We start from the raw sequence: 13,556 nt of genomic DNA, 5'->3' as shown, positions 1-13,556 counted from the left end.
AATCATATGTATTATATGCCCTTATATCAGTCTTATTAGTCAAATCATGTACCTGTATCAATCATGTTTAATATCATTCTAATACTATGTTATATTAACTACGTGAAAATTGCCCATTACTTGTAGTAATTTCATGAGGTTTTGATCTATTTTTCAGCGGTTTGGAAAATTTACAATGGTTTTTTGATAGTTTTTTTAAGGTTTATAAACTGTCGAAATAAACATATATATATATATATATAACTTTTGTTCATATATATCCATAATGCATAATCAATAGAACAATTCTTTAAACTAATAATAATACATATGAAATATATAAAGTGTATATATTCCAAATAAAAACAAACATTTCTTAAAAAATAACAATGCATATATTTCACAATCAATATAATATATGAAATCCACAATCAAATATTCCAAAGATATCAAATAATTCTTCAAACAAATAACAATAACATTAATCATTGTTCGTGTCCTCCCTACCCAGTGATTCAGGTATAGGCTCTTGCTCTTTATTCTTATGATTTTTAGCTTGATATGATCGCAGCTCCTATATCTCATTTTTAATTTTTCTCATCTCCTCTTTCTCTCTTGTCAGGGCAGCAACCCTCTGACTAACAGTTTCTTCAGCTCCACTAACATCATAAAATACTGAAGTAGATGTGCTGCCCTCATAAGCATATCCTTACAAACCTAAACCATAAAATCTCCCCCTTTACCTTCCTCCAATAACATCTAACCATGTGTGATACTCAGAATACTAGGTTGATCTTGAAGATAATCTCTCACTAGTAGACTATTGACTATTCCTAAGTCGTATAAAATTATCATGCGATAATAAATCTATAAAATAAAATTCTTATTTATTTGTATTATTACTCAAAAAATTATACTCGCGTGAGCTTTTCTCGCCTTCTCATCAACCTACTGATGATCAACTTAATGTTGGTGAGCCTCATATGTAGCTCCAGTGGTATCTATCACACAATAAGCCCGATGTATTCTTCCACTTCAACCATTCAACTTGAATTTTGTTGATAATATTCCCATCTATTTCACCTTCACTCTAACCAATATATCTAAAATGTGTACTCTTATTAATAATTTGATTGCTCAAAGTCACAATCCCCTCACTAGGTGTATTACTACTAAAATTATACTCCATATATTCAGCTTTAGATCTACTCAAGAGAAAGCATTTAGACTATAAGGTTGACCTCTATGAAGAAAGTTTACCTTCAACTCCCTCTCTAATCCTATCAACAAAAAGAATATCATTAGAAAAAAACTATAAACTAAGGTAAATCCTCTTACAAATGTCTACTGAGAACATCTACGACTAAAGCAAAATGATATATGCTTAAGGCTTTATTTAAATCAACCTTTAGATTCAAAGGATGACCTCCATAATTTAAGTTTTCCTTCAACTCCCTCTCTAGTCTTATCAATAAGAAGAATATCAATATAAAAAAATATAAATTAACCAAGGCACATCCTCTTGCAAATGTTTACTAAGAACATCCATGATAAAAGTTAAAAATAAGGAGATGCATGTAGATTACCTTCGGCTAGGGCGGTCAAACGTAAGTGAGGGTGGTGGTGGCGAGGGCGCAGGAGGCAATTACAGCTGATGCCGTTCGGCAGTCCAGAGTTCTGTTCTCACGGCCAAAAAATTTATACTTAAAAATGGAAGCTAAACCACCTATAAAAGCCTCCACGAAAAGAAAATACCATTGGTTAGTTGACATCCGAAAGTTTTAGTGGTTTGTCGTTTAATACCAACGGTTGAACTGCTAGTTAATAGTGGCTGTCAAGTAGCCGGTTTAACCGCTGGAAGTTTTAGTGGTCAACTGACCATTAGAAATACCGTCGATATTCAACGAATTTTCTATAGTGATTATACCACTTATGTGATTTATCATACTTGCTTATGTCATATACATATGTAAATAAGAAAATATATCTAGCTACTTATGGTGTTTTTCTTGTATCACATCTTATAGGCTAATCATATAGGAATCAACCTCAATCATATCAATCTTACTTCCAATAATTAGTTTCATGTCATAAATCATAAGTCGGGAGACTTTCATGTAAGAAGTCATCACTTACTTCCCATCAACATTTCATATCATATCAATCAATCTCCTTATACCCCCTTTTTCATATTACTTAAGATTACACCATGAATCTTATTTGAAGAAAAGTCCACTTGCCCACCTTGTAATCATATCTCTAGCAAACTTGAATTAGTTAATCATTTCCAACCAATCTTTCTTATTTTTAGACATATTTCATATCATATAAAAAATAATGACAAACATCATATGCACCTAATACAACTTTCATTATACTTATCAATATGTTTTTAGTGTGCCAAAAATATATATTTGACTAAATGATTAATAAATGTATACACATCATGTATTTCATGTATAGATATACTATGCCAACTCCTGATTATTTTATACTCAATATTATTGTTGAATTCATATTTATTTAGTGGATGATGCCCAATCATACTTTGTGAGTCTACTTGTGAGTGAGGATGCGAAGGTAATGAAAAAAAGGGAGGGAGGGAGAGAGAGAGAGAGAGAGAGAGAGAGAGAGAGAGAGAGAGAGAGAGAGAGAGAGAGAGAGAGAGCATAAGATGGATTTGGATAGAATCTTTATTATCCGAGCCAAAGTACAAGAATAAGAGGAGTGAGGGATCTAAATTTCATAGCTCAAGCTAGAAAAGAAAAAAAATGGCATAATATCTCTCTATAAATCACTTTCTATTTTGGTGTGTATGTTAGGTTGTTTATCTGTGTCCTCGTATCTCTATTTATAGGGCTTGGAGTGTTATAGGTAGAATATATATGAATTATAGTAGTTGTATCAGTCTTTGGTATATCTTGGTAGTGTGGCAATTGTGAGAGATAATGTGGGTAGGGTGAACCCATAGAATTCATTGAAGCAAGATGAGGACAAGGACTTGAAATAGATATCTGAGTTCGATGATGATCTAGTTAAGAAGGATGTCTTGTGGACAAGGGGTATGCTTTTAGATTAGTTTTTGATGGGTCTCGCATATAAGAATTGACTTTTGCTGAGATGAACAAAAATTTATCCGATTGAGAGAGGAACTTCTAAGGCCACCCCATTGGGAGGCGCACTGCTAGGAGGATGTGGCTAGAGGTGATTTTTCATGCTTCATTGATATTCTCCTTCTCTGCTCCTAAGCAAGTCCCTCGAACTGACCATCCAGAGAGAGTTCTCCTTCCACATCACTCGTATGTAACCTATAAGATACATGTGAGAGGGTACCTTCACAAGAAATCATGGGCATATAATTATACTATTAATTTCAAATAAAATGACAAGTACAAAACCAATCAAATATTTTGCATTAAAATATTCTTGATAGGGACAATGATTATCAATTATAGAGTAAAATTTGTTATTATGAAAATAGATGCTCCACTCAACTTAGTATGAGATGAGCTAAAGATAAAGTTTATAATGAAGGGTTTAGCTATCATGTCAACAGAAGAATACATATGAGACTTGGAATTTAGTTAACAAGAAATTCTCTTTAGCTAGAAGGGAAGAAATTCATCTTGCTAAAACTCATAGAAACCAATGATATATATGAAAGTGTGCTTTTTTAGTTAAGATAAAATAATCTAGAACATGGTGGGGTGCAATTTCATTATGCTCCTCTAAGAAAAACTTAACCATTGATTCTTCAAAATTATTGACTTCATATTAATTAATTCACCTTAACTTGGTAATCCAAATTATCATGGCGATTCTCATTCTTAAATTGTGATTCCTTAACATTGATAGTTACATTGTTTCTTTAGTTATAAGGACTACAATACGATGACTAGAATTCAAATTATAACGCACCTCAAAGCACCGACAATCAAACAACCTTCGCTAAGTAACATAATTTGACTTTTCATCTGAACAACATTTGTTAGCATCATACACCAGCAATCATCCTCATGAACATCATCAGCCAATGCTCGATGCCCATCTCCAACAATTTTTTTCGAGTATACTATCTCTATACCTAATTATAGAACAGATCGAACTATTTTAATATCAACTTAAGGCTAATGAATCTATCCTAACATATGAAGACCCATAGTCTTTTGTTTTCTAATATTTTCACATAAAAATTAAATCTATCTTCTAAGTCTATACAACTTTATATCTTTTTATCACAATAAAAAGAATTGATTTATTAATGACTTTTTTTTCCTTAGCTTTTGCCTTTCTGCGGTTTCTCAATAAACCTAAATAGAGTTGAAAAAGAAAGAAGAGTTTCAGTTCCATTAAACAAATTCTCTCTTTACTCTACTCAATATCAGGAAAAGCATCAAAGTTTTTTTCTGGAATCACTTTTGTAATGGCTTTCATTAGTTAGTGAAAGGTGCCCATTTCCACAGAATTTATCAATGAAATGATGACTAATTAGCATAAAGTAAAGATCATAATATCTGGCCATTTGTGATCATTTACACTTTCAACACTAAGGCATCTTCTCATGAGTTTCCTAAAGCACATACAATCAAACTTTATTTTCACATTTCACTTTTATTTTCTCTTTCTAATGCATAGAATAATTTAAATGTTTATTATGATTAAAAGTGTGCAAATGAAAAAGTTTTCGTGGTGATATTTGTAAATTTTCAACACATGTGATGTTTGAAGAAAATTAGCTAATGGTATTACAAACAAAATAAATATGTAAAAGAATGATATAATGTAATATTCTTAATGATATAGGGTTTATTTGAGAAGACAATAACGTTTTATAAAATTAATTGGGAAGTTGTTGTAGGGAAATCAATTTAGCTACTCTGGTTGCAAAAAGTAAAATTTTATCATAAAAATTTTTGAAAAACAATGAGAGAGTATCAAAAAAATAATAGCAAAATGAAATTGTGACTATTGTTTGAAGAGCAAAATAGCGAGAACGTTGTCCGAAATAGACCATTTAACAATATACATGATAAGAAAATAAATACATAAAATATATTTAGCAAATATAATTTGGGTGATTAGGTGGGTTGTATTGAATGAATTTCATTTAATTTTTTATAGTTTAGGGTTTAGGAGACATCAATATCTATAATTGCTTGTGACATGATTTTAACTATCTAATCAGATCAACATTTTATCAGTGCATCATTCAGTTAGATCTAATTTAAAAATCAACTCGCAATAGAAATAAAAAAAATAAAAATAAAATTGAACATCCGAATCATTAAATTCTTGATAGATCAAAATGGCACGTGAATATCTTTTTGATTGTATGTATTTTTTATTAATAGTTTTTTTTTTTTCAATTTCTAAATGTATTATTATACTATCAATTCTAAAAAAAAAAAAATTCTCACGTAAATGGAGGAGTTTCAATATATATTATGATATAATTTGAATATACAACTAGGTGTGTAAACGAGTCGAGTTGAGCTCGAGTCAGGGGGTGTTCGAGCTCGACTCGCGAGTCAAATATCGAGCTCGACTCGCGACACTAAAACGAGCTCATTGAGCCACTCAGTTTCGCGCCTAAGTTCCGATCTCGTGCCCGACTTCTGATCTAGTTTTCTCACTCGTGTTTTCATTTTCCTTCTTGTTAGCCGAACCGAATGTGATTCCTGTCTTATGGCGTGCCATTTGTCGCCCCCATCATGAGCCGCTGGACGAGTAGTTGAGTCGAGCGAAAGGGCCATTCAAGCTCGAGCTCAATAAGCCCGTCGAGCTCGAAATCTTGTTCGAGCTCGACTCGCGAACTCGATAATCTCGACTCGTCTAGCCGTTAAAGAGTTGAGCCCGAGCTGACTCGCGAGTCGGCTTGACTCAGCTACACCCCTATATACAATATGCTTAGCTATATAATTATTTCAAGTGGATGCTTTATAAACTATAAAATATATCTCTTTATTTTTAATTTGTAACCTATCACATCATTATATCATTATTTAAATAATTTCATGATGTATTAAATATCATAATTTTACATCAACTAAATTCTAATCAAATAATAAAATTTATAATAAAAAATAAAAAAATTCAAACCTCCGATTTAGGCGAATGAACTCATCATTTTCAAAAGAAAAATTGCTGAATCATTAAATTATTCCTCGCTCAATATTTTTCTCCACCCAAAATCCAATCATATTACCAAAATCTTTTTTTTTTGCAAGTGATTAAGTTTTCATTTGAAACAACTTTCATACTGCTTTCTAAAGCAATTTATGTATACAAAAATTTTTAATTCAAAAAAAATTTGAATTAAAAAACTACTTTAAAAAATAGTAAGAAAAATATTTCAAATAAAACCTAAGTGACCACTATTAATCTATTAGAATACTAACTCCTTGAGATGAGGAGAGCCATTAGAAGTGAATAATAGTGAAGAGCACAATAGAATTATAAATATTTTCTTAGCCCAATTAATTAAAATAGTTGGATGAAAAAGATGTGAAGAGCACTTATTTATACTTTTGTAAAGAAAAAGCCTTTAAAGGCAATAAATGAAAGTAACATTGTGTTCTTTATATAAAAGAGGCCCACATCCGCCGTTGGATGTAATGATTTGATTCCTATGTGTTTGTGTTGAATCAAATCAATCAATGAGTTTTCTTCTCTTTCTTTGGTGATTCATTAGCTCAAAAGAAATGATAAATAAATAAATAAATAAAATCAAAGCAATGATATGATTTATTTCTTAGAAAAAAAAAGTAATGAAAGAATTTCATATGCAATATTTAAATATAATATATTTATAAATGATTTGAAAAATAGAACAAAATTTGTAATTTTTACTCTCAATAATTTATTAAATAGATTTATTTGTATTTGATATAAATATTTGAATTTAAAATTTTAAAGGTTAATCTTGAAAATAAAAAAATGTTGGAGATTTATTCTTAAAATTCTCCTTAAAAAAGAAAAGGGGAGGATGACTCCATAACTCCTTTTTAGCTAAGTTATAATGATAGAATAATATGGTCACTTGTTTTGAAGGTGGAGGGAGAATAAAAAAGGCATATTGAGTCACATTAATAGTGTTTTGCTTGCATATGAATTCTTATAAAGTGACCATAATCACATCACTTTATATTTGGAATTATTCTTATGAAATTTCTATAAAAATTCACATCATTAGAGTTATTTATGGAGTAAGACATCTTTTTTCTTTTCATATACTAAACCCTAAAATTCCAAGAATTTTATATGCATAATGACATTTAAAAAGTATTCTGAGATTTTATCTCTCATTGATTCGTAAGTATTGCACTAAATTTAAGTAATGAAATGATGATTGTACAAAACCTAATAATTTCATCAATTTTTTTGATAAATTGCAAGGATTTCACAATTTTGATAAATTCTCATGGTTGAATATATATTTTATAATTTGATCAGAGCATTATTGGAAGATTGAAATTTTTGAAGGTTAAAAATACTCCTAAATTACTAGTGTTGTACACAAATTTTATAAAATTATCGAGTTTATGAATTGTTTGATTTTAGTATGAATGGTAAAATTTGATTAAATAAATAAATAATAAAATCAATGGCCCTTCTCATATTCTTTGAATTGATTAATAAAAATTCTTCAATGAACTAGGTCTCCTATTGACTAGATAAGAAAATTTATTAATTCTTATTAGTGTGTAGAAGAAAGTTTTTTTTCTTTTTTCTTTTAATTAAAACCCATAAAAGGTTTATGCATTAACTTAAAAAAAAAAGATACAAGGTTCCTAAAAGGGATCGAAAACTCAGTAAACACTTCAATAGCTAAAATCAAAAGGAAAATAAAATCCTAAGGAGTTTAAGATCCCTTGTTAGTTACAATAGAAAGAGAGAGCTAAATCGAAAACGGCCTAAATATCTACCAAAAATAGAGACCGAAGCTTGGAGGATGAAGACTACGATCAAACCTACAAAACAATAATATATAGAAAACAAGAAAAAAAACAATCCATAGAAAAAGAATATAAAAAAAGCATATCTATCAATATCAATCACCATCATCAACAAAAGAAGAACTAGCATAAATTTATAAAGTATGATTGTTGTATGTTTTCTTGGAGAAATTATCAAAACTTTTACAGTATATGAAAACATCCCATTTTATAGAAGTATGATTCAAAACTATTGCACAAAAAATCATACAAACATCCTAACAAGAAGCTGATCCACCCTTTCTCTTCTCAACTATTTTTTCATCATCATTTATCTCAGAACACATGAACAATCTATAATTAATTTTCATGGCAAATTTTTTATTTGTACCTTTAACAAGAATTTCAAGGTAGTGATGTTTCAAGCAGGGTTTAAAAAATTGTATTAGACATTGAATTAGAATAATGAAAAGTTTGAAGTTTAAAGGTTTAATGGATATTAGAACCGAGAGTTGAGCTGGATGTTATAATAAATATTAAAATTATGATAATATGATTTATATCAACTAATAATAATGCAATAATAATATTTTAACCAATCCAATATACAATATTCTAAATCAAGATACTTCATCATTGAATTTTAAACGATATGTAACACTTCAAATATTTTCCAAAATTAAGTTCTACTCTTTTGAAAAATAAAATAAATTAGAGAGTTAATTCTATAGGATTGGAAGCTTGATGGCTAGCCCCTTTGGCTACCTAAACAAACCAATTGCTAATTAAAACAAACGAAATACAATTCTAAAATTTTTCATATGAATTGAAGCATGAAAATTCAAATTTTAGAAAAAAAAAATTGAAACCAAGCTTTAATACAAAATCCAATTTTTTTCTTTCCATATTATAGCTCATGATGGATGCATAGAATTATTTTCTTGATGATAAACTCTTAACCATTTATCTCTTTATGAATTCGAGCCTATTTAATCGTTTAGTTGGACCATGTTGGCAAGCTTAATGCTCCAAGTCGTATTTTTTTTTTTTTAACTTCAATAGATTGATTGTACCGTATGCAATCCCATATTTTGATTTGTAATACCATTTGTATATTATTTTTTTATGTGGTTTGTGTCTTCCTCTGATTGTTAGTAGCTAGAAGGCAAAAATAAGCTGCTTGTGTCATCAGTTTTCGATCGAAGTTGGTTGCAATAGCTTTATGAGCTTCATATTTGCGGTCGAAATCATTTGGAAAAGGAATGCCAAGGAAAACCTCAAAAATTATTTATGTCAGACATTAATCACCAAATAGTATCCATTAACCCTTTTTTAATTCTTTGAGACAAAATAGTATAGTGATGGTCATTAGCCTTAAATTTTTACAACCGTCTTAAGAAAGAAAGATTCTCCCTATAAAGTTCCATTAAACAGATCTTGTATGATTCCATATTTTATAGCTTTTAAGAAGATCATAATGTAAAGACTGATTCCTTTCAAGGAATTCGAAACATGGAACTCATGGAGAACAGTCAAAGCTAAATCCAGCTCTTAGATCAATCATACATAAAAATTTGTTCTTTTCTCAGACTTGCTTTGTTTACCCATCACTTTTTCAGCGTGCATGGCAAAGCCATCTGAACAAAAATGGCAAAAAGATGCTTAGGACTTTTCATTGTCTTCTTATTCTAGACAATTATTAAATAATGGTAGTGAGAGTACTGAATCAACGGTAAAAATTTTGCATTTTTGATTCAGAAAGTACATAAAATAATATAAATCATGAGATTATAATTAACGAAGATTTTTAGAATGTAGGCAAAAATGCTTCATCATTGGCATTTGATCTTAGCTAAATTAATAGAATTAACGATATAAAAAAAAAAAAAACTTGGCAGCATTTGGTCATTTGATCTTACAGAAAAAGTTAAGGCTCAATCCACTGAGATTTTCATGGGGAGAGCCGAGCCTTGGAAACCAAACTCTAACCTATTTCCTTCTTTGCCCTCAATCAGCAATCTCACCTTCCCGCCCCTTTTGACCGTTGGAATACAATTTTGAAAAACTTCCCTCAACCACTTATCGAACTCGACCTCCAGAAAAAAGCCAGAAGCTGTGGCAAGCTCTTGCGCCACGGCAAGGTCCACCACCAGCCTTTCTTCACCTCCGTTTCTGCCTACTGTGGCCTCGAATGCTCGTTGAAGCCTAGTTGTGAAGCCCTCTACAATGTGATCAAGTATGTCGGTGTTCATATCAAAATTAAATTCAGCAGTTGCAGGGAGCTGAACTTCATCGCCGCCTGCACAAACCTCATTTGTGAGATCACTTAACACTCCATCGTCATCACCATCGCCATCACCGGTGATGGCTACATTGAGATCCAGCTCACCTCTATCTGCTGTTCTCGGCTTCTTCTGTTCTCTTGTCGGATTCCACTCACTCATCCTCTTTTCGTTAGGCATTGGTTGATGTTCCTCTTCCCCATCTATCCACATCCTCATTCTAAGAACACTGTCACAGTCTTCTTCTTCTTCTTCCAATATTCCACTCTTGGGCGATGCAGAACTTGTCAAAATAAATATCAAATTAGTCAAATCAACCTCTCTTCCACATGAATCCTTCAAAAATCCAACCTTGTTTCCATCATTGATCAAGTTGACAAACTCTGGATTGGCGCAATCAATGTTTTCAATCAGAACCACAGTTTTAGATTCCTTTCCTAGTGCTTCTTTGAGAAGATCAATTGCCCTACTTGCTGATCTCTTCATATTGATGTGGAAAATTCTGTCAACAGATCCAAAAAATGATTCAGCTACCACACGAACCAAGCGCCTCCTGGCAATCCGATCATTCCCATGAATCTTTATCCAGGTCCCCTTCTTTTCACTTGATTGGAGATCAAGCAATGCATCTACAATCAAATGAATATGCTCAGATTGCCATGGAATGTTCTCCTGTAACTTTTGGGCTAATCCTCTGGGGCTTACTACGGTTGCCTTTTTATGATCAGTTGATGTTGCGGAATCAGTGAACAGAGGGTTACAGAGTGCAAGAGTTGTCATGATTGGCCTCCTCGACGACTTCGGGTTTGATTCCAATGACCATTGTTTTGGACTTTCTTTGCTATAAGCTGTGAATGACATCGAGCTTGGTTCAATGGTTAACTTGCTCTTGGTTGAAGGCAAGCTATTAGACCACCAAGGATGAGATGAAGGAATTACTTTGCTGATGGAAGGAGGATGCACTTGAGTATGACTGATTCTAGATTGATGAAGGTTTTGGCATAGTCTCTTCCATTTCCTTCTCAACTCCAGAAAGTTAATCTGAAATATGATTTGGAATCAGAATTTACTTGCATTACAAATAAATAAAAAAACAACCCATTGAAGAGAATTTGAAGGCATTTCTTATTCCCCTACCTTGTAAAGCTTCTCTGGTTTTTGACTTTGAATGCAACATGGCAACTGAGTATTTTCAGCAATGCCTTCTTTAGCTTCAGATTTCAAAACTGAAGCAGCCTCTTTCTCATAATTTGCGAAGCATTCAGCACAGCAAAGAAGCTTATCTTCCTCTTCCACAGCATTAGAAACTCTAGGTTCCAACAGCTGGAGGTGATACTGCCTAAGTTTTGACACCACTGAGTCCATGCCACTGCAATAGTTTTTCCCCACAAATCATTTATATAAAGCTGAAATTGTTAAGTTTGACATAAAAGTAGAAGATTCAAGATCATAAATTCATTTTTTTAAGCTTTCTTGAATAGTTTCTTTTTCTTTGGTAAGTAATGACTTGTCACAAGAAAACTGAAGTATTAAAAATATGACACATTGAGGACTCTTCCATACAAAAAGACAAGAAAAGATGACAACAGAGTGTAAGTATAGGAAGAAGTGCTAACCAGGGGGCATGGAGACTCAGTGCAAGACCACCAGAAGGAACTAATACAGCCTGAAGATCCCACTGGGACTCAAGAGATGGATTAATCAGCTTACATCTCATGTAAGTCTTATAGCTAGAAGAAGCTAAGACCCAAATCCTTCCTCTTTCTCCTCCCAGTCCGTTGATACCACTCCTGAACTCAGAGAGAAGCCTACCAACCTCTGAAATCAAATATTCCACTGGCTTAAACCCAGCTAAACACTCCCCATCTCTATCCTCTTCATCTACTGCCCACCTCAAGTCCCCTGCATAGACAATAACACCTTTCTCCAAAGAAGAGAAGACCCTTCTTCTAAGATCAGAAATCTTCATTTCTACATCTACTCTACTCATAAGCCTAAGATGCACGTATGAAAGCTGAAGCTTAATAACCTGAGCTCCTCTCAACTCCTCTGGCACCTCTCCTTTCTCCAACCTCATCAACAACTCATCCATAATCCCCTCTGCAATGGAAGCAGAGTCTCCCACCACAACGGCGTTACCGCTCCTCTTACCATTCTGCTGCTGAAACTGCACCAGCTTTCTTCTAATCATCACCTCGAAAACCACTCTCAAATCTTCTTCCTTCTTTTCTACCGATTTCATGAACTGAGTTGGCAAGAAAACACTGCTGTTGTCGAAAAGGAAGGGCTGTGGCTTGGTGGATATAGCCATTCCAAACCCCGAAGAGGAATCCTCCTCAAGGTTTTGTTTAACGCTGGTGCTTGAGAAGCCTGCCTCTCTCATCACTCTGCTCACGCTGGGGTCGTCGAGAATGGAGATGGTGAGCTGTTCCAGCTCGACCTTAATGGCAAGCAGAGGCTGGTTGTTCTGCTGCTGCGTTTGATGAGAGTGGTGATTCTGGCTCTCAATGCAACCTCGCCTTTGGTGAGCCTGAGCTCGTTTGAGAGCAGCGATGAGGGCGTTGGAGAGAGAGGGGTGTGAGTGGAGGAGGGATGAGGAAGAAGAAGGTGGAGGGGATGTGGGAAGGCGGTTGAGCGCAACATTGAAGCAGAGCTCGAGAGCTCGGCATTGGAGAGGGAGGGAAGTGGGATGGTGAGGATGAGAGCGGATGCAGGCACGCCGGAGAAGGGAAGAAGCAGAGGAGGAAGAGTTGAGGAGAGTGGCTGCGACATGAAGGGGAGTGACCTGAGCATGGCCACGGCGACGAGCCAGGTTAAGAGAATGTTTAAGAATGGAGGCTGCCTCGGCTGTGAGGGCCTGCTGGATAGTGCAAGCTCCAGCGCGCATCACTCTCTCAGCAGGAGCTAACCCCCAACACCCTGATACAGAGTTTCAGCTCTCCTTCAATATTGTCCTTTTACATGTTCTTCTTGCTCCGTTTTTTAGCAGAGGCTCTGTTTGATGATGCGGATGAGAGGAGGGATGACTATTCTGGAAAGCGAATGGGGAGAGGAAGGGGAGGGAGGGCTCTGTAGTGGTAGTAGGAGTATTGCTTGCTTCTTTATAAGGCGTTTTCCGCCCTCTCTCTCTCTCTCTCCTGTTTTTGAATAAAGAGGTTGCAAAATAGTGGTAATAAACTAATAATAATAAAATCAGAGGAGGCGATCTTTTGGCTGCTGGGCTGACGGAGTTGCTTTTGCTGGCTTTCTCCTACGCGGCGTGCTTTCTTTTGGAGATATTTTTTCTTTATTTTTCTGAAGTTCTTTAGAAAGTGGATAGCTTAGGGAGGCCAGGTTGAGAAATATAACGTTAAATAATAAA

General features: G+C 33.8%; 1 protein-coding gene across 1 annotated transcript; it reads right to left on the bottom strand.

Annotated features, from left to right (window-relative positions):
• Positions 1-9,728: 9,728 nt before the first annotated feature.
• Positions 9,729-13,328, bottom strand: LOC110095367 (protein SMAX1-LIKE 4). Its single transcript, XM_020820883.2, has 3 exons — positions 11,812-13,328; positions 11,333-11,564; positions 9,729-11,236 (listed from the first exon to the last, which is right to left on the bottom strand). Exons 1-3 carry the CDS (start codon positions 13,080-13,082, stop codon positions 9,848-9,850), a joined length of 2,892 nt encoding a protein of 963 aa, XP_020676542.1. The 5' UTR covers positions 13,083-13,328; the 3' UTR covers positions 9,729-9,847.
• Between the last annotated feature and the right edge of the window lie 228 nt (positions 13,329-13,556).

The sequence above is a fragment of the Dendrobium catenatum genome, unplaced genomic scaffold, assembly GCF_001605985.2.
Source record: "Dendrobium catenatum unplaced genomic scaffold, ASM160598v2 fragScaff_scaffold_743, whole genome shotgun sequence".
Classification (NCBI taxonomy): Eukaryota; Viridiplantae; Streptophyta; class Magnoliopsida; order Asparagales; family Orchidaceae; genus Dendrobium; species Dendrobium catenatum.
The sequence above is the reverse complement of the archived record's forward strand: the minus strand, read 5'-3'. Positions and strand labels throughout refer to the sequence as shown.